This window comes from Zea mays, chromosome 8 (assembly GCF_902167145.1).
Source record: "Zea mays cultivar B73 chromosome 8, Zm-B73-REFERENCE-NAM-5.0, whole genome shotgun sequence".
Lineage (NCBI taxonomy): Eukaryota > Viridiplantae > Streptophyta > Magnoliopsida > Poales > Poaceae > Zea > Zea mays.
Window position 1 is genome coordinate 61,881,850 of NC_050103.1, and position 22,065 is coordinate 61,903,914.

Consider the following 22,065-nt stretch of genomic DNA (forward strand, 5'->3'; position numbering starts at 1 on the left):
CTCGCCAAAACGCGGCCTACGGCGCGACGCAACAGGGAGGGGTCAGGCGTCGAGGAGCACGCGACGCATGGCCAGGGCGGATCTCACGGCCTAGCTGGTTGGCCACGCCAGGCCGTTGGGGCTTGCCGCGTGCGCAAGGGAGCTCGACGGGTTAGCAGCCAGCACGACGGCTCGCCGGCGGCAAGACACAAACGAGGAGGCGAAGCGCGACACGGCACAGGGCGAGCTTGCCGGAATGAAGTGGGAGGACGCCATGGAGCTTACCTGCACGGCGGCGACGAGCAGCTCCGGGGAGGCGAGGGCGAGCAACACGGTGCTGATCTAGGGCGTCATGGACGGTTGGGCGAGCGATTTTGGTGAGGGAGAGGTGACGTAGGCGAGTTGGGTGGGGAGGAACGGTTGGAGAAGATGAACAGGAGAGGAGGGTGGCCTGGTGGGTGGGACCCACGCGCTGGCGGCGGCGGCGGCTGGGAGCGCGCGCGCAGGCGGCTAGGGTTTGGGCGTGCGCGCCTGCGGGATGGGCCGCAGCTGGGCCATGCGGCCGAGCGCGGGGGGGGGGCATGGAGGGGAGGGTCAGCTGGGCCGCGAGCTGGGCCTTTTCCATCTCTTTCTTATTCTTTTCTTATCTTTTGTTCTTTTCTATTCTTTCCACCATTTCAAATCGAATTCCCTATTAAACGGATGCTCCACAAAATCACCCATCCAACAAAATAAAAGTATGCTCCGGCATGATACAAAATTAGAGCACCTCTTAAGGTTTTATTTTACTAAGCTTACACACTTACACATAGACACAAAACAAAATATTCCTCCACTATTTAGGCAAAAGAAAAGAATAGCAAGGAAAAGAGAGGGTAACACCCGAATTTAGTGGATATTAGAAAAGAAATTTTATACCCCCAAATTCAGGGTGTTACAGAAAGAAAAGATAAAACTAAAATAAGACCCTTGTTTATGGTAGAAATAATTAATTAATAATTAATCTATTTATATAGAGTTGGTTAAATCACTACATTTAAGTTATTTTATATAAAGCACTTTCATAGTCGAATTGCTATATAGTTTTCACCAGTAACTACCCAAAATAGAATTAGTATTTTATGTCATAGCAAATGAGGTGGACGTCAGTATGAGTAGACTTATACTATGGTTACGAATCAGGTTCTATTCTAGACATTTTCTTTTTATAGGTATGATTTGTTTGGTGTATGTTTATCTATGTAATGGTGTATGTCTATTCATGTAATGGTGTATATTTATTTATTAGTGTATGTTTTCTTTTTGTATGTAGATGTGCAAAACTATATTAGAAGCTGATTTCGTGGTAGAAGACCAAAATACATTTGAAGAAGATCTGCAGGACACATTTGACCAAGGCAAGTGGATTCTCCCTCTACATTTCTGATTGTACCCAAATAATGCATACAACAATATTTACTTTTGAATATTTGCCTAAATTTGATGGGTTTTTGCCTAAACAGGATTACCTAAAAATACCAACTCTATTTCTTGATTACCCTGGGATAAATACTATGCATAGTAATTGTGCTACTGCTCAACTTGATCATCATGATGTCACTCTTTAATAATACTATTGTTCCGAAAATGAAATTTGTATTATGATGTTAACCCAATGGTTAAAAAAGATCATGTTGTATTAAACGAAACATGGAGTGACCACCTAGGAAAACAGTACAACCACGAGTGTTATCATGGCTCTGGCTTTGGTAAATAGCTTTATAGGCTTAGTGCTTAGCAACCCTACCTGAAAAATGGGCAAGAGGTGGCGGTAGTGGTTTGGTGGCAGCTCACGTTAACATGGGGTGGTAGTCTTGGCTAAGTTACCTCTCCCAGAGGGTCACCAATACTGACGTGGAAACCTTAGCGGGTGGCTTTGTACTAAGGTTATTTTGTGAAAGCCTCGTAATGGATCCCTAGCCATTCATCTCGGCAGCGTTTAAGGGTTCATATAACCCAGGCTAGAGGGGATACATGGCTTGTGGGTAAGTTGTACCACCTCTACAGAGTGTAAAACTGATATGTCAGTCATGGTCACGGTTAAGAGCAACCTGGATCCTCACATGATAAATGAACTTAAAAATGGAGAATAAATCGTGTTTCGATGATTTATATGGTTTGCTTAAGTGGTTTCACTTAACTGTTTTTGAGATATAATCATATGCTTATGATTAATTGGGAAATTTAGGATATACTTACAATTAGTAAGTTAGGTGTTGTTAATAAAATATTGACCAACTAAAATGCTTACCGCTTATCCATAGCCTACCTTGTTAACCTTGCATTACTCCTCCCACTTGCTGAGCCCCCACCATAAGTGAGCTCACCCCTTGCTAATATTTTGATCAGAAGCTGATGAGGAAGACTGTGACGATGTTGATGACGAGTACTGAGTCTAGCAATGCACCGGTCCTCTTCCTGTGGAAGATTTCCCATGTTATTTCGCTGTACTTTGATGATGATTCTATTTAAGACTATTAAGTTCGGATGATGTAATAAAGTTATTATACTCTCTTTTACGCCTTTGTTGCATTGTCTTTTGATATATTACACTTGTGACGTCAACATATGTGTGGAAACTGAATCCTGGCATACATATGATATGCATTCGGTTTTGCCCCTAAAATCAGGTATGACACTTAGCCTGCTACATTTTAAAAAAATATTGTAATCACACTAAACACTATACCCATAGGTCAGGCTGGCAGGTGGGCCTGCTTTACATGCTGGGTGGCCCAACCGACCTCGGTCGTGCATAGTCTTCTGGCCCTATGTCCTGAAGGCCTTCGTCTTGGGGCCTTCGCGTTGGCCTGCGGTTTGTCCTTCGACTTCACCCTGAGGGGAACGGTGGCCTTCGTTGAGCCCAAGGAAATCGCCTGGGGAAGGGAACTGCTGCGAGTGAACCCCCATGGGTCTTTGGCCTTAGGGCTCCAAGTCCCATTATGGATCTAGCCCTGCTTGCCTACCAGCCTTAGTTGGGGCAACGGACCCTTCGCAGCTTTTAGGGGGGCTTAGCATGTTCGATAGAGTCCCTGTTCTCGGTACTTGATCGTATAGTGTTAGCACCCTGCATTCGTGGACAAGGTTAGTTTGTGGTTAAGGTCACATGATCGAGGTCTAGTTCAGTCTTCGTCCCAACGCTTACACACTGTCGGTTTCTATAACACACTAATTATAGCATTTAATACACATATCTAACTGTAAAACTTAAGGCCTAGTTTGTGTATTCTAGTATTGACCTCAATTCACATGTATTGAGGTGGATTGAGGTCTAACTTAAACTAATTTACATCTCAATCCACCTCAACACATATGGATTGAGATCAATACTAGAGTACCCAAACAAAACCTAAGGGGTGTTTGTTCCCCTGAGTAAAGTTTGTTCACGTCGTGAGTATTAAATATAGACTTAATTAGAACTAATAAATCTCTACTACTACTTAAGACTATAGTGTAGGCGTTCATGATGCACGGTTCTGCCCCCCACACCATGCGCCAAGGGTAAGGGCACTGATTTGGCAAAGTCCAAGTTTTCCAAGACGGGGGCCAAATCTAAGGCTGTCGTGGTGGCTGGGAAGGCAAAGAAACCGCCGGCAGCTAATTCGACGTCCCCGTACCACTACGCCTATCCCTACTACCGGTACCAGCACCCTGATCCGTCCCGCGGCGTCGACGGGTTCTTCCCTGCCGCCGCAGAAGCCATGCTGGAGGCGGTGAAGGTGGACCCCTCGTGGTCCAGGGTCGAGTCTTCGAGGTCGGTCTCAGTTCCTGTCCGCTTCGTCGGTTCCGACCCGGAGCCGGTGCGCAGGGCGGCCAGGATGCCACCGGCGGCGGTGCTGAGGAAGCGGGCGCCGTCGTCAGAGGCGGCGGTGATTAGGCTGCAGGCCGCGGCGCGCGGGTTCATGGCGAGGAAGTCGGTGCGTGCTGTTCGTGAGGTGGAGCGTGAGGCGGCGGAGGTCGGGGAGAAGGTTGCGCGTGAGGCAGAGGCGCTGCGCGGGGACGCGAGGGCGCGGATCGCCGTCGGGGAGGCGCTGATGAAGATGATGTTGCGACTCGATGTGGTGCGCGACGCGCGTGAATACCGGAAGAGGGTCACCAAGCGGGTCCTCGCGCTGCAGGATGTTGTTGATGCCCTCGAACCAAAGTCGGCGCTGTATTCGGAGGTCGTGGCGGAGGAGAACGAGTCTGAGGTGACGTCCGAGATGGCGGACGACGGCGCGGAGGCGGCGGAGATGCCGGTCGCCGCGGAGCACAGCGGCGGGATTGAGGTGAATGCAGCGGCTGAGACGGTTGCCAATATGGAGGTGGACGGGGGTAAAGCTAACAGCGAGGCGGTGCCAGAAGCGGTGAAGGAATCCGAAAATAAGCAGGACGACATGCACATTAATGACGACCAGACGGAAGTCTCCGATGAGGGCAAATGGAAGATGGTGGCGGATGAAGCGGAGCGTACAACTGAGGCGACGAGGTCCACGGAGGCGCTCCCGCAGGCACCGATGACGAGCGAGGTGACGAGGATGACATGGGAGGCCGGAGCTGCCGACAGCGTCCTGGACACTCGGAAGGTTATGGAGATGGTCGAGGCCCTGTGCGGGCAGAACACGCAGCATTGTGCGGTGATCGGGGCTCTGGCGGAGCGTGTGGGCGCGCTTGACCGTGCCGTGCGGCTGGTGGAGAACGCCGAGCGCCGTCGGCGGCGGGGCAAGAAGCTGAAGAAGGATGGGAAGGGGAACAACAGGTGCTACACCAATTGAGGACAACTCTACTTTCCTTGTCTGTAGCGACGAAATATTAGTTGTTTATTGTTTTGTAAATTTCGTTTCATTTGTTTTTGTGCCCCCAAAACTATCGGGGATGGATGTTTGTTTCCATCTTGCATCGAGAAATAAAACGATGTCTTCATTTTTTACTGTACAAAGTTTCTGAATGTTTGATTGCTACAATGGTTTCCAGAGTTTTTTTACAGTCGAGCTGAAATCCGAGGAGTTTTTTTCGAGTGGACAGGTGGCACCATCAGTTAAAACAAAACCAACACACATCTGGGCTCAGGGAGGCAATCATAAAATGTGGGTACCGTTACCCACCTTATCCTGCCGAATTATCCTTTCCTTGCTAGATTTCACTTAGGAGTCTCAATTAAACCTAACAGGGAAAGATAAAAATGAATTCGGTTTAAGAAATATTCAACCACGTAGAGAATGAATCACAAAATCTCTACTACTACTTAAGAATATAGTGTAGGCATTCACAGTACACGGTTCTGCCCCCCTCCCCCCACACCCCACGCCAAGGGCAAGGGCGCTGTCGGAGAGCAAATCTCCGGCCGGGTGGCGGAGTGCACCCGCCCTAAATCCTAAGATGAGGAGGGGCCTAAGCGTTTTGCTTGTTAGTTGGAAAACGGGAAGAACACAAGAACACACAAGGGTTTAGAGTGGTTCGGGCCGCCGGAGCGTAACACCCTACTCCACTGTGTGATGTATTGCTTGAGAGCTTGTATGAACTTGTGAGTGTCTTAGTGAGCCTAAGATTGTGTCCGAGTGAGCCTAAGATTGTGTCTGCGTGAGCCTAAGATTGTGTCTGTCTTGTAACGTCGCATGCATCCCCTTTTATATCTGAAGGGGGGCATGCACAAAGGTCCTGAGCCCCGACATGTGGGCCTAGGGACATAAAGAATATAGCACTTGGGGCTACAAACGTTTGCTGCTGGAGCAATCTTCTTGTGTCCTGACATCCAAGATCTGCGCGTCTTCAGCGTGCAGGGGAGGCTTCTTGTAGAATGGATTATGAGCATAGTGCGCCGCTCGTCATGGGCGCACTGTTTGTCAACAGACTGGATAGGCGCGTCGTCTGCTGGGTGACCCTGACGCCACCTGCCAGTGGATTGGACAGGACGCATTAAATGCTGAGAGGGCACGTCACCCGTCAGCGTGGTGGCAGGCAGCGCTTCCTCTCCGCAATAAATGCAGAGGATGCACGGCGTTATGGGCCTTTCGTCAGGCACAACCCGCGTGGCTTATATCACGGGTCACAAGCCACACGGCAAAAGCGGTTCTCTGCCTGAGCGAGGAGCGTAGGGTAGGGCCTGGACGCGTGTCAGCACTGGACCCTTACTCAAGCCGGGGTCCTCTCCGTTCTGGGACCTTGCTAAGGCCTGGACCTTACTCGGAGGGACCTGGGGCCTACCCGAGAGACCCGACATGCCTTCTTGGGAGCTCCAGACTTGTACGCACAGGGGTCCGGTGTCCTACTATGGAGGTCCGGACCCAATGATGCATCCTGGGATGTATTACCTTTCCTTGCCACGTGGTGCCTTTAGACCTGCCCATGTGGTGGGGTCGGGTGCCGTTCTCCGTGTGACCGGGGGACGCCGTACATGTACAGCGCCTTCATACTGTAGAAGAGGGTACCCCTGATTCAGGGTACCGAAAGTGGCCCCCGGGCCTGCCTCAGGGGAGGATGCGAGCCTGCAGGTGGGGCCAAAGCTTGATTAGCGGTTGGCCTGCTGCTCCAGCGCGCCTGTTGACGCAATTACTGCCGGTCCGCCTTTGGTCATGCCGACTGCCACGCTTATTCCCACGGTTGACGGCCCGTGATTTCCATACTTATTGCCACCGCTGGGCCATGCGCGGGCTGCCTCGAGTCGCTGCACTGGTTCTGAAACTTATCTTTTCAGTCTTCCGTGACGGCCCCGAGAAGACGTGGCATTGGCGCGAGTGGCGGTGCATGACATGTGGGCCTGGGCCCCCATGTCGGACTGCCAGTTGCAGTGAAGCTGAGGGGGCGCACAACCGCGGGGAGGTTGTACGCTTCCTGCGTGGCAGTTCGCCTTCCTGACCGCTGGTTTCGGTGAAGACGGAGGGGCGCATAACCGCGGAGCGGTTGCATGCTCCTTGTGCGGTGGTTCACCTTCTTCGTTCTTCGGGGCAGTTTGTATGACATGTGGGGCCTGGCCCCCGTGTCATAGGGTGGGAACCTTGGTGCACGTCGGGGGAGACTTTGCCAATGACGCTTCGGTGCACGAGTGGGGAGATCTGCCTTTAAAAAGGGATCGATCTCCCGGCCAGTAGCCATGCCTCGCTCCTCTTGCATTCATCGCGCCCTTCCGGCTTCCAGGCCCCCAGATGGGGTGTGTCGGTGTTCTCTGGAGGGATCCGTGTTAGGGCCGCCCCCTCCGGCGATCTCACCGCCGGATAGCTAGCGCTCGTGGTGGTGCTGCCGGTCTTGTCTTCTTCTTGCTGCTGTTAGTGGGGCGCAACCCCGTGGGGGTTGGCGCTCTTCTGCCATCGCTCGGCTTCAAGGATTTTCATCATGCAGCCTGGCTGCAATCTCCCGCCAGTGGTCATCTAGAGGGATGACCACCAGCCTTGTGGTGGAGAGAAGCGAGCCGGGCTGCGCCTCCCCCCTGCTGTAGGATCTAGGACACCGGCTAGAGGGGGGGTGAATAGACGGTTTTGACTAAAAACAACAATACTAGATAAATTTAATCAATACAACAAGAGAAATAAATTTTCTAGTGTTAATAAGTAAACAATGTATGAAAGACAACTACGGAGATTGAATACTTGAAGGACAATAAGCAAAGCACTAATCAATTTCAAGGCAATAAGTAATGCTAGAAGAAATAGACACCGAAATTTATCCCGTGGTATCGGTGATTTGCAGATCACCCCTAATCCACGTTCAGGTGGACTTCAAGCTCTCACTTGCTCCTCTATCAAGACACGACTTGATCTTTGAGCCAAGTGGACAAGAAATCACTCAATACCTCGATTCCACTAATGTCACCTTTGCCGCTCCGGCGAGGTAGGCGCAAACCCCTCACAATCCACACCGCGGCTTCTCCACAATCTTCTTGGAGAGCTCGACGGAGACAATCATCCGAGCCGTCTAGGAGGCAGCAACCTCCAAGAGTAACAAGCCAACGACGCTTGCTCGGTGTACCACCTAGTGCCTCAAGAATCACCAAATGATGCAAATGCACTAGGAACCCTCAATCTCTCACTAGAATGCAATCTCAAGCAAAGAGTGTGAGAGAGTGAGTTGGAGGATCACAAATGAGCTCAATGTATGCAAGGAATGGCCAAGAGAGCTCTCTCACACGAGCTACCCTTCTATTTATAGCCCCCCATCTAAAACCAACCGTTATGTGCAAAAGGGGGCAATTCTGCGCACACACGGACCGTCCGCGCCCTAGGCCCGGACGGTCCGTCGTACATCATAACGGCTATAATGACCGTTGAAACATGTCAGAGATGACTCAAAAGGTGGGTCAGGACAGTCCGCCCTTCAAGGCCGGACCGTCCGCGACCTGGCAAGTTCAAACACCCGAGCCTCGGATCAAACGGAGTTAACACACGCGGACCGTCCGGCTATAAATCCCGGACGGTCCGGGACCTGAGACTGTACTGTCCGGACTGGTCCCCCGGACAGTCCGTAGTACAAATCTATAAAAAACACACAGTCCCTGTTCAAAAACGAGTTTTACACTTGCGGACCGTCCGCCCCTTACAGGCGGACCGTCCGCCTATAATTCAGGGACAGGCCCGAAGCCACCCTACTCAGGACATGACTGCGGACGGTCCGGCCCTAAGGCCCGGACGGTCCACAGTGCCATAGAACACAATGTCAATACAGAAGGTCAGACTTCGGACCCCTCTGGAGGATCGCGGACGGTCCGCCCCCAAGGGCCGGACAGTCCGCGCGACCAAGACTTCGCACTTTTCAAACATGCTTTTGAATGAACTTTCAACTCACGAAATGAGAAGCGTTGTTAGTCCTCATGCAAATGCAACTACTTGATGCTCTATGAGGCACTAAGTTTTACACAGATCTGAGTCATTGACCCCTCTTAATAGTACGGCTATCTAGCCTACCAATCCGGTCAGGTATCTTCTCTAAACTCCTCAAGACCGGCAAAAGTAAAACCTATATTATACCTTTTCCTTCATCTGATCCACAACCAATGCGTATGACTTTTCAACATTTCCTGTTCTATGTGGTCCAACCCTGCATTCTTATTTCTCCAAGAATCGTTAGTCCACAAGTAGTTGTCATTAATTACCAAAACATTACCAAAGGGGCCTAGATGATTCACAATCTCCCCCTTTTTGGTAATTGATGACAACACCACATAGTATATTAAAGAGAAGTTTAGTTTCTCCAAATCTCTCTCATACCTAAGGTATAAGATAGATCTTGGAGATGAGTTTCATAGGACTTATCTTGATTTGAAGTTCTGTCCGAGAGATAGATAAATCACAATAAGAAACTCAGTATGTAAGAAAGGCTCCCCCTAAGTGTGTGCAAGATTGTTTGAAGTTGAAGATATACCACACATAATATATTGGAGCTTGATGGAGACTTTCCTACAATCATGGTTATCGAGGCATACAAGATATGATCCGTAGAGTGAGCGCAGCAATTATAATCACACCTCGATTAACCACACACAGAGAATTTGAACTAAAACATAGTTCATCCCATAGAATATTACAGATAATAGTCCACAGACATACGACATAGAGTTAACAGATCAAACCAGTTCCAAATGCGTAAGACATAAACTAATGCAAGCGGCATAAAAAGATAAAATGCATATGCATGGTCTCAATGTCCACATAGAACCACCAACTCCCCCTGAAGGAGACGCCAGACAACTGGACAACTTCTCATCACATCTCTCCCCCTTTGGCATCAATTGCCACAAAGGAGAGGCCTCACTGATCACTCGGCGGAGGATGCATGTTGTAGTAATGAGTGCTGAAGGTGTCAAACATGGAGGAGAACTGGCTAAAATCCTGCTGGAGCTGCTGCTGCCTCTGACTAATATCATGCATGTTGTCATTTGTTGAAAGATTGTCAAATTGACTGGAGAGAGCACCCATGTTATCTTGAAAACTCTGTTGCATATTATTCAGCCTTGACATGATGGGATCAGTGACATTAGTGTGAATTTGATCACGAAACTCAGAAAATTCAGAGTTGAGTGCATCCCAGTTACTGTCAAAGCGAGACTGCATGTCATCGAGGCGGTGATCCACATGTGTCATCAGGCCCTCAAAGCGAGTATCAATATGAGTCTCAAGCCCTTGTTGCATAGTGTGAAAATAAGGATCAAAGTATCCTGGAGCAGGCTCCCAATAGTGCTGAGGCTGAGGAGGAGGTGGAGGAGGAGGCATCTGCTGTCCCTCAACATTAGGAGCTGCTCCACCCTCATAGCCAGGGTCTTCCTCATCATCTGGAAAGGGAGTGAGTGGCCTGGTGAGAAACCCTATCTCATTCTTGAAAGGCCTGAATGGGGTATGAACAATCTCGCATGGGCCCTCAAATCTAGTCTTGGATTTGATGAGAGCCATAATGTAAGGGGCATATGCCAAATTTTGATTCTTGTCCATTTTTAAATCATTAAGCTGCCTCATCATGAAAAGAACAATATTCATGACTTCACCATTCATGATGTGCTGGATGATGTTCCAGAACTTATCCCTTATTTTACTCTTATCACCACTCTTGGGAAGAATGGTGACTCTGGCAATCTTGTTGATTACAGCAGGATGATGTCTGAGTCCTGCTGTCTCTCCAAACCTTCTGGGTATACCAAGCCTGGCTGGCTCATAAAACTGCACAAAATCCTCAAAATTATCTTCAGTATAAAGATCCAGCCCAGCAGAAATGGTGTCATAGTCCAGACTGTTGGCAGCAGCAAAGTCAGCAAAAGAAGCAGAATAGCGCTTGAAGCCAGTCATCCAGGTGATAGATTCTTCTTCAATATCAATCTCTGAGGTAGCCAGAAATTGCTTAACAGCCATTTCATTGAAATCTGTGCGTTGCCCCATAAACTGATATAGTCCACATGTTTCAAATTTAGGGATCAGACCCTCCATGACAGATTAACCGAGCAAGAAGGACCAATCAATCACCTGATGCTTATGAAAATTAGTGTCCACCAGGGTGCCCCAAAAAACATCAAACTGCAGCTGAGTGTGAAAAAACTGGATATTTGTATCAGACGGCAGAGTATACTGGTTCACAGTCCGTCTAGAGCAGTACTCAGCCATAGAAAATCTCCGCTTTGGATAAGTCCAGCCTTGGGTATCAATGGGATAATCGGGATGAACATGAGGAAAATCATCAGCATCCATGGATTCAGTGCCCCCAGCTGAGGATTGGGCCTCTGAATCAGTGGTTGGAGTATAGTCATCATCATTTCCACGAGGGCGCTTTGATTTAAAGCGACCGGCAAGTTTCTTGCGGAGACCACCAAAACCACTGCAACAATGTGACAGACATCCATAGATAAATAATTGATACCAAGCACCACTATAAACAGGAATGGAACTGTAATGCTCTGCCAGGGTCCGGACGGTCCGCGCTAGGGGGCCGGACTGTCCACGCCAGAGGCCCGGACGGTCCGCGTCCACCAGGCGGACGGTCCGCGACCGACCAGGGGCGATTCCAAAGAACCCTAGCCGCCACCCAAGTTTAATTTGATGATTTTGCAGAGAATACGCATCCAAACAAGTTCAAAATTTTGCATAGCATTGACATTGAGGAGAACTATCAATCCCACCAATCAGATTTTGAAACCCACTGCTCAATTTCAGATCAGAGAGGAAACCCAAATAATCTCAAACTGGAAGAAATTTGATGAAATTCACAAGATTGAAGATACCGTGATGAAGACATGTTGATGAAATGTTGCCTCAAGCTGTCGGACTGTCCGCACGCAACTTCACTACACCGTCCGCGCACACTCAACACAAGAGAGTATTTGGCGAGTGGAGAGCAAGAGAGGAAAAACGAGAGAGCACAAATGACATGTCTGCGGCCACTGGTCGACTTTACTGCCCTGTCGCGGACGGTCCGCGCTGGGGCGGCGGACGGTCCGCACCCTGATGTGTGCAGACGGTCTGCGAGGCTGAACGGACTGTCCATTTCCTGATGCTGCGGACGGTCCGCGGTCCATGGGCGGACGGTCCGCGGCCTGATACTCATTTTTCAAATTGCTGTCCGCTTTCTGTTTTTGAATTTCGAATCCGAGTTGGTGCTTATATATGGACATTTCGACCACTCCAAGAGTTAGTATGCATGCATATACATATTATGTAATTGAGTAGTGCAAAATTTTTGAATTAAACTATCTAGAGCAATTTGGAATGAAAAATGCACCAATAATACCAAATAAATAGCATAAAGAGCATATTTAGACCCGAGATGCAATACGACACATGTGTGATCAACTTCAAGCCACATTTGAGAGATCGATCACATTCATTTCACTTCTTAGAGAACAAAATCTTGTTTCATCCAAAGGTTTTGTAAAAATGTCTGCTAATTGATCATCCGTGCCAATGGAATAAATAGAGATATCTCCCTTGCCAACATGATCCCTTAGGAAGTGATGTCGTATATCAATATGCTTGGTTCTTGAGTGTTGGACCGGATTGGTAGCCAATTTTACCGCACTCTCATTATCACACATGAGAGGCACATTCTTGAAAATAATACCATAGTCCAATAAGGTTTGTTTCATCCATAATAGTTGAGCACAACAATTTCCGGTCGATATATATTCCGCCTCGGCGGTAGATAGAGCAACCGAATTTTGTTTCTTAGAAGACCATGAAACAAGAGATCTACCAAGAAATTGACAACAACCGGAGGTGCTTTTTCTATCAACTTTGCACCCCGCATAGTCCGAATCCGAATATCCAATTAATTCAAATTGAGCACCTTTGGGATACCATAGACCAATATTGGGAGTATACTTCAAATATCTTAGAATTCTTTTAGCGGCCTTCAAGTGAACCTCTCTAGGAGAAGCTTGAAATCGAGCACACATGCATACACTAAACATAACATCGGGCCTAGATGCGGTAATATAAAGCAAACTACCAATTATTGAACGATAAAGTTTTTGATCAACCATAGTACCTCCTTCATCTAAGTCTAGATGACCATTTATTGCCATTGGAGTCTTGATAGGCTTAGCATTTTCTAAACCAAACTTCTTGAGCATGTCCTTCAAATATTTTGATTGACTTATAAAAATTCCATCTTTCAATTGTTTGATTTGAAGACCAAGAAAGAAGCTCAATTCTCCTATCATAGACATTTCAAATTCTTTTGACATCATTTTTCCGAACTCCTCACAAAATAATTCATTAGTAGATCCAAAAATAATATCATCAACGTAGATTTGACAAACAAATAAATCTTTGCCAATTCTTTTAGTGAATAGAGTAGTGTCAACCTTCCCAATTTTGAAGTCTTTGGAAAGCAAGAAATCCCTAAGCCTTTCATACCAAGCGCGTGGAGCTTGCTTAAGCCCATAGAGAGCTTTAGAAAGCTTGAACACATGGTTAGGTCTTTTGGGGTCCTCAAAACCGGGAGGTTGTTCAACATACACTAGTTCACTAATCTTACCATTTAGGAAGGCACTCTTTACATCCATTTGGTAGAGCTTGATATTATGTGCACAAGCATAAGCAAGTAGAATCCGGATCGCTTCTAATCTTGCTACGGGAGCAAATGTCTCCCCAAAATCCAATCCTTCAATTTGAGTATATCCTTGTGCAACTAATCTTGCCTTGTTTCTTACTACCACACCATCTTCATTGTGCTTGTTGCGAAACACCCATTTTGTACCAATAACATTGTGGTTCTTTGGTCTCTCAACAAGCTCCCAAACTTCATTTCGAGCGAAGTTATTTAATTCTTCATGCATTGCATTCACCCAATCAACATCAAGTAGAGCCTCATCTACACGGTTAGGTTCCATACAAGATACAAAAGAGAAATGTTCACAAAACGAAGCTATGCGAGAGCGAGTTTGAACACCCTTACTAATATCACCCACAATTTGATTAACCGGGTGATCCTTCACAATGGAATGATGAATTCTTGATACCGTTTGATAATTGCTTGATGAAGCATTAGGAGGAACCGAAGGTCTTGAGGTACCTTGATCATGAGTATCCATGGTTTCATTAAGTTGTTGGCTTTGGTGATCTTCCTTATTTATAGTTGAGGATGAAGGAATGACAACCACACTATCTTCATCATCATCTTCCTTTGGTTTTATTTCACCAATGGCCATTGTTTTCATTGCATTTATCAATTGAGTTCCCCCAACATCATCGAGATTATCACCCTCATCTTGAGACCCATTTGTTTCATCGAATTCAACATCATATGCTTCCTCAATAATACCATGAGTTTTGTTGAAGACTCTATAAGCCTTACTATTTGATGAATATCCAAGAAGAAAACCCTCATCACATTTCTTCTCAAATTTAGAAAGTCGGCTCCCCTTTCTCAAAATATAACATTTGCAACCGAATACCCTAAAATATGAGATATTTGGCTTTCTACCAATGAGCAATTCATAAGGAGTTTTCTTCAAGAGCTTGTGACAATATAGTCTATTTGATGAATGACAAGCGGTATTTATTGCTTCGGCCCAATAAGAATCTGATATATTATATTCCGCTAACATAGACCTTGCCATATCAATAAGAGTTCTATTCTTTCTTTCAACAATACCATTTTGTTCTGGGGTATATTTTGAAGAGAATTCATGTTTGATACCCTTGTCATCACAATATTGATCAATTCTTGCATTTTTGAATTCCGACCCATTATCACTTCTAACCTTTTTGATGTCGAAATCAAATTGATTTTGAGCCAATATAGCAAATGACTTGAATGTTTCAAACACATTGAATTTGTCTCGTAGAAAATAAACCCAAGTAAATCTTGAATAGTCATCCACAATCACAAGACAATAGGAATTACCACCAATACTTACAAAAGATGTGGGCCCAAATAAATCCATATGAAGTAATTCCAAGGGTCGATGAGTGGACATTTGACTTTTATTTGGATGAGTGTTTGCCACTTGCTTACCGGCTTGACAAGAGCTACACAATTTGTTCTTTTCAAACTTCACATCTTTTAAGCCTCGAACTAAGTCATGCTTGGTTAACCGATTGAGTTGCTTCATCCCAACATGACCAAGTCTTCTATGACATAACCAACCTAGTGAAGCTTTTGAAAATAGGCAAGTTGTGAGCTTTGCCTCATTAGATGAGAAATCAACAAGATAAAGATTTTCATGTCTAAAACCTTTAAACTTAAGATTGCTACCATCAACACTAGAGATAATAACATCTTCAACCGTGAAATTGCAACAAAATCCTAAATCACATAATTGAGCTACGGAAAGTAAATTAAAATTCAAAGACTCAACCAATAGCACATTTGATATAGAATGGTCATTTGAGATAGCAATTTTACCCAAACCTTTAACCTTTCCTTTACGATTATCTCCAAATGTGATACTATCATAATTTGAGCAATCTTCCTCACTCATTTGGGTAAACATTTTCATATCCCCGGTCATGTGTTGAGTACATCCACTATCCAACACCCAATGATTCCCTCCTGCCTTGTAGTTTACCTACAAAAGGAAATCAATCTCTTTTAGGTACCCAAACTTGCTTGGGTCCTTGGATGTTAGTGACCAAGGTCTTTGGTACCCAAATAGCTTTCTTTTTGTTTCCAACAATTGAAGTACCAACAAATTTAGCATGAACACCTTTTGCATTATGAGAAAGAACATAACAATGCTCAAAACAAGTGGAGGATACATTTTTGAACTTGGGACAATTTTTCTTAATATGTCCCTTTTTGTGACACTTGTGACACACTTTGTCACATTCTTTCACAAACAATGTCTTTTGCTTTACAAAAGCATTCTTTCCTTTCTTGGGAACATATCAAAGACCTTCACGGTTAAGAGAGCATCTTTGACTTCCCAATATGAAATCCAATTTAGTCTTACCACCATATGCCTTTTCTAAGTCATAAGTTAGAGTATTTATTCTATCTACTAACACTTCATTCTCAACAATAATTTTTGATTCATCAAGAGCAATGTTATCATTGAGAGAAATTTTGCATTTATCACAAATAAAGTTAGTAGGTAGTGGTTCACTTGTAAGACTATCAAGTAAGTCACAAGTGACTCCAACATCCTTAGTGACCACCTCAACTTCATGCACAATAGATAATTTTTGAGCATCCGCAAGCTTCTCACAATTTTCTTTGAGGTCATTGTGAGAGGTCTTGAGCTCCTCAAAAGACACTTGGAGGTTTTTATACAATTCCTTCAAGGTCTTAAATTTTTCTTTTTCTTTGTACATGTAGTCATCGGCCTCACCTAACATTCTAACAAGATCATCATATGAATAGCCATCATCATCAACATCATCGATATCATCATCATCTTTTATATCATTTAAATCGGTGATGATTTTTACCTTAGCATCTCCCTTTGCCATGAGACAATGGGGGGATGAGAAGAGTGAGGGAGCTTCCTTGATGGCAATTCCGGCATTAAGCTTGGATGAGGTGTCATCATCATCATCGTCCGAGCTATCATCCGAGTCCCATTCAACTAAGTAGGCTTTGCCATCTTTCTTCTTGTTATAGTATTTCTTTTTCTTCTTGTCACTTTCATCTTTGCCCTTCTTCTTCTTGCTTGGGCAATTCATGGCAATGTGACCGGGTTCCCCACACTCAAAACATTTTCTATCATTGAAAGCATTTCTTCTAGATGTTTGACCTCTTCTAGATTGACCTCTTTTCATCTTCATGAATTTATTGAATTTCCTTACAAATAAAGCCATGTCACCATCACTCTCACTTTCATTTTCTTCATCATTGCTATCTTCTTTTTCAATTGCCTTTGATGCCTTGGCTTTGAGAGCAATAGATTCATTTTTCACCTTCTTTACCAAACTTAAAGCATCGGCTTGTGACTTCTTAAATATATCTTGAGTGAGAATTTCTCCCAAAACTTCGGTTGGAGAAGTTGTAGATAGATCACTCCTTACTAGCATTGTCACAATAGTCTCATATTTCTCCGGAAGTGATCTAAGAAACTTGTGTGTGAAATCCACATCCAGTACATTAAAACCAAGTCCTTTGAGTTCATTTACTATCTCATTCAATCGATTGAACATATCGGATACACTCTCATCTTCTTTCATAATAAATTGCTCAAACTTCCCTTTGCACACATATAGTTTGGCACTCTTCACAATTGTAGTTCCTTCATGAATTTCCATTAGTTTTATCCAAATCTCATGAGCGGTTGTGAGATTCTTGATACGATTGAACTCATTTATATCAAGAGCATCATAAAAGACATTCATGGCTTGATCATTTGTGAGGATATTCTCATTATCACTAACGGATGGTTCATCTTCCTTTAATACAACAAATCCATCTCTAACAATTGGCCAAATTTTTCCACCCATTGCTCTAAGATGCATAGACATTCTTATTTTCCAATAATCATAATTGTTTCCATCAAAGTGCGGTGGCTTCCCAATGTGCACATTGTTGTTACTAGCCATTTTGTCCCACTCCGGGATGATTAGATCCACAAACAATGGAGTCCTCGGCTCCGATACCACTTGTAGGATCTAGGACACCGGCTAGAGGGGGGGTGAATAGACGGTTTTGACTAAAAACAACAATACTAGATAAATTTAATCAATACAACAAGAGAAATAAATTTTCTAGTGTTAATAAGTAAACAATGTATGAAAGACAACTACGGAGATTGAATACTTGAAGGACAATAAGCAAAGCACTAATCAATTTCAAGGCAATAAGTAATGCTAGAAGAAATAGACACCGAAATTTATCCCGTGGTATCGGTGATTTGCAGATCACCCCTAATCCACGTTGAGGTGGACTTCAAGCTCTCACTTGCTCCTCTATCAAGACACGACTTGATCTTTGAGCCAAGTGGACAAGAAATCACTCAATACCTCGATTCCACTAATGTCACCTTTGCCGCTCCGGCGAGGTAGGCGCAAACCCCTCACAATACACACCGCGGCTTCTCCACAATCTTCTTGGAGAGCTCGACGGAGACAATCACCCGAGCCGTCTAGGAGGCGGCAACCTCCAAGAGTAACAAGCCAACGACGCTTGCTCGGTGTACCACCTAGTGCCTCAAGAATCACCAAATGATGCAAATGCACTAGGAACCCTCAATCTCTCACTAGAATGCAATCTCAAGCAAAGAGTGTGAGAGAGTGAGTTGGAGGATCACAAATGAGCTCAATGTATGCAAGGAATGGCCAAGAGAGCTCTCTCACACGAGCTACCCTTCTATTTATAGCCCCCCATCTAAAACCAATCGTTATGTGCAAAAGGGGGCAATTCTGTGCACACGCGGACCGTCCGCGCCCTAGGCCCGGACGGTCCGCCGTACATCATAACGGCTATAATGACCGTTGAAACATGTCAGAGATGACTCAAAAGGTGGGTCCGGACAGTCCGCCCTTCAAGGCCGGACCGTCCGCGACCTGGCAAGTTCAAACACCCGAGCCTCGGATCAAACGGAGTTAACACACGCGGACCGTCCGGCTATAAATCCCGGACGGTCCGGGACCTGAGACTGTACTGTCCGGACTGGTCCCCCGGACAGTCCGTAGTACAAATCTATAAAAACACACAGTCCCTGTTCAAAAACGAGTTTTACACTTGCGGACCGTCCACCCCTTACAGGCAGACCGTCCGCCTATAATTCAGGGACAGGCCCGAAGCCACCCTACTCAGGACATGACTGCGGACGGTCCGGCCCTAAGGCCCGGACGGTCCGCAGTGCCATAGAACACAATGTCAATACAGAAGGTCAGACTTCGGACCCCTCTGGAGGATCGCGGACGGTCCACCCCCAAGGGCCGGACAGTCCGCGCGACCAAGACTTCGCACTTTTCAAACATGCTTTTGAATGAACTTTCAACTCACGAAATGAGAAGCGCTGTTAGTCCTCATGCAAATGCAACTACTTGATGCTCTATGAGGCACTAAGTTTTACACAGATCTGAGTCATTGACCCCTCTTAATAGTACGGCTATCTAGCCTACCAATCCGGTCAGGTATCTTCTCTAAACTCCTCAAGACCGGCAAAAGTAAAACCTATATTATACCTTTTCCTTCATCTGATCCACAACCAATGCGTATGACTTTTCAACATTTCCTGTTCTATGTGGTCCAACCCTGCATTCTTATTTCTCCAAGAATCGTTAGTCCACAAGTAGCTGTCATTAATTACCAAAACATTACCAAAGGGGCCTAGATGATTCACACCTGCCCTCAGCTTCAAGGATGTTCATCATCCGTGCAGGGGAGAAGATCGAGCCGAGTTGGGGTCCCGCCTTCCGCATGGGCTGGTGGCCCGCTTCTTCCTCCGGCATTCGAGGGAGAAGGGCGTTCACCAGCCTTGCGGAGGAGGCGAACTTCGGGTACGCGGGATCGGCTGACTGCGGGTGCCGCCGGCCGCCACGCGCCCGGTTCCCCGACTTTGATGGTCTTGTCCTCACTCCCGCAGTGAGGACGGGAGCGAGGACCTCTTCGCATGTGCTGAGGCAGCAGCCGCCCACCGGTGCAGAGGTGGCCGCTGTCGTCGGTGCTGAGGTGGTTGTCGCCGATGGTGAGGCTGCCCGTTGCAGAGGTGGTTGCCTTCGCTGGCGAGACCTTCAGTGCCACCTGCCACCGAGCCTTCTAACTCTTTGGCTTTAATGGCCTCATTGTCACCCCCCGTAGGAAGACGTGGGCGAGGACCTTTTCGCAATGGCGCACGTGCTGAGGTGATTGCCATTGCTGGCGAGTCGTCGGTGCAGAGGTGGCTGCCGCTGTCGGTGATGAGGTGGTCGCCTCGGCTGGCGAGCCGCTCGGAGCTAGCTATCCTGCGGCCCTACTGGTGTGGAGGTAGTTCATACCTGCAGAGTAGAGATGGAACTAGGGCTCCACATGAAAAACAGATGTAATACTTTCGCTTTTTGTAAGGTACTCAAGAGTACTATTTGTTAAGCAGTATTAGCATTTATCTATTTTCATCTTGTTTCTGCTGTGTGCAATATTGTTGACTCCTCCCTGGTACCTGGCCCCCCGCCTGGGATGCAGGCTTGATTTGTTGAGGTTGGATACCAGCGTATCTGAAAAGGTTGTCAATAATTCTCGGGAGGCAGCCTCGCCGAGGTCTGGATCTGTACATAGCTTCAGCTAAGAAACGTTAGTAGTACACCCATAGGGTCCCCTGTCTGACATTAGCCATCCTTTGATACATGCTCGGGACTCACATGTTTCAATCCGGGTGGCCAAGTTGCGTATCCGGCCCCCCTTGGCTCATGGCTCTAGATACTAGGACACTTGTCGCAGGGTGGTGGAGCATGCAGGCCCATGGTACGGGACCAGGCTGAGCGGCTACACGGGCTCCAAACCACCCCAGGGGACTAATGTCCATTCTCTAGTTCCGGTCCCGAGGTTGTCGGACCCACAGGACTTACAGCCCCAAATACTAGGTACACGTCACAGAGTGGTGGAGTGTGCAGGCTTTTGGGTACGGAACTAGGCTAAGCGGCCACACAGGCTCCGGACCACCCCATGGAATGGGGTCCCATTCTGTGGGGCCAGCTCCCAGGTTGTCAGACCTCCCAACTTTCGTATCGGGGGCCCTAAACTGCAAGCCTGGCAGCTCAATTCGGATGTCGTCATGCCAGTACAGATGGGATCCGTACGGGTGGGTTAGATAAAAAGTATTATCTGAAAAAATACTGCAAGGTAAGACCATGGAGCAGCGAGATGGAACAATCATAGAGGCTCAACTGAGGGGGTAGTTTTTCTTTATAACTCATCATGCATGGGTGTAGACCAACAGATCGGGTTTATGGGGACAGACCCCACCGGGTTGGCGTACCCGTATGCGCTACCTAGTTACAAAAGGGAAACTAAATCGACCCCTCAGACTTGCTCTATGGATAGAACTTACAGAGATGTTCCGGCATCGGGGTGAGGGACTCCTTCAGTCATAGCTTGATGGTTGCCCTCTAGTCGGTGCATTCCCTTTACCTTGAAGGGTCCTTCCCAGTAGGGGGAGAGTTGCGGAGCCCTTCTTGGTTTGGTACTTGCCGTAGGGCTAGGACCCGACCCTGGGTCCCCATCTGCATTTGACACGGGAGCCCTCGCTCTTGGTTGTGGCCATTCCTGTATGTACCTGTCGGAAGCCTGGACCCGTGGGGAATCCGAAAGGGTTTCCAGAGGAAGGCAAACTTCAGTCCGTAGACCGGGGAACATGGGGTCCCTCTGGGGTCCGTCTTGTTGTCTCCACTGGAGTAGGAGCCTCCAGCGAAGACATCCTTCAGGTCCCCTTCGGGTGACTGATACCCAAGGTCTCGTTCAGCCGTGGCCACCTCGCCGTCGTCCACCTTTTCTTTGTCAGGTCAGCGACAAGGTGGGGAGCCGTCTTTGGAAGACTGCTCGCGCCGCTCACTGACGCGTTTCGTGAGGTCGATGATCTCGCGACACTCCTTGGCGTTGTGGCGACCGTTAGGGTGCACAAGGCATGAGCCGCTGTTACCCCTTTGTGGCCGTGGACATTTGTTGCGGTCGCCCTGGCCTCCGGTCGTGGCTGTAACAACCAGAGCGGTGGACCATGGCTTCTGGTAGTCGCGGTCCTTCTTCTTTTTCTTCTTTCCGTCTCGGGGGACGGCACTCGAGCCACCCGACTGGGTAGCTCCGGTTTGTGGGGCCGAGTGCCATGCACGGCCCTCGGTGGCTCTGGCGCACTTATCGGCCAGAGCGAAGAGTGTGGGGACAGTTTCCACGTCATGTTTGGCCAACTTCTCCAGCATTTTTTCATCACGTACTCCTTGTCGGAAGGCCGTGATGATGGAAGCATCAGAAATACGAGGTATGGTACCTCGCACCTTGGTGAAGCGAGAGATGAATTTCCGGAGAGTCTCCCCGGGCTCCTGCCTCACCGCATGGAGGTGGGCCTCCACACCATGCTGCTGGTAAGCACTTGCAAAGTTCGCAACGAACCGCGCGCAGAGCTCTTCCCATGAGTAGACTGACCCCGGGGCGAGGTTCATGAGCCAAGTCCGGATAGGTCCAGACAAGGCAACATGAAAATACGTTGCCATCATAGCGGTGTTTCCACCTGCTGCCGTGATGGCGGTGACA

General features: G+C 47.2%; 1 protein-coding gene across 1 annotated transcript; it reads left to right on the forward strand.

Moving 5' to 3' along the window:
* The first annotated feature begins 235 nt into the window (after positions 1–235).
* Positions 236–4,896, forward strand: LOC103635256 (putative IQ calmodulin-binding and BAG domain containing family protein). The gene is made up of 2 exons (XM_020542992.2): positions 236–313; positions 3,519–4,896. The coding sequence occupies exons 1-2, from the start codon at positions 236–238 to the stop codon at positions 4,770–4,772; spliced, it is 1,332 nt and encodes a 443-aa protein (XP_020398581.1). The 3' UTR covers positions 4,773–4,896.
* Positions 4,897–22,065: the final 17,169 nt, after the last annotated feature.

Bases quoted from the DNA above. Each gene is read 5' to 3' on its own strand.
- LOC103635256 (XM_020542992.2), top strand. From the start codon at position 236: ATGAAGTGGGAGGACGCCATGGAGCTTACCTGCACGGCGGCGACGAGC. The intron at 314-3,518 runs GTGCTGATCTAG...CCATGCGCCAAG, and splicing joins AGGCGAGGGCGAGCAACACG to GGTAAGGGCACTGATTTGGC.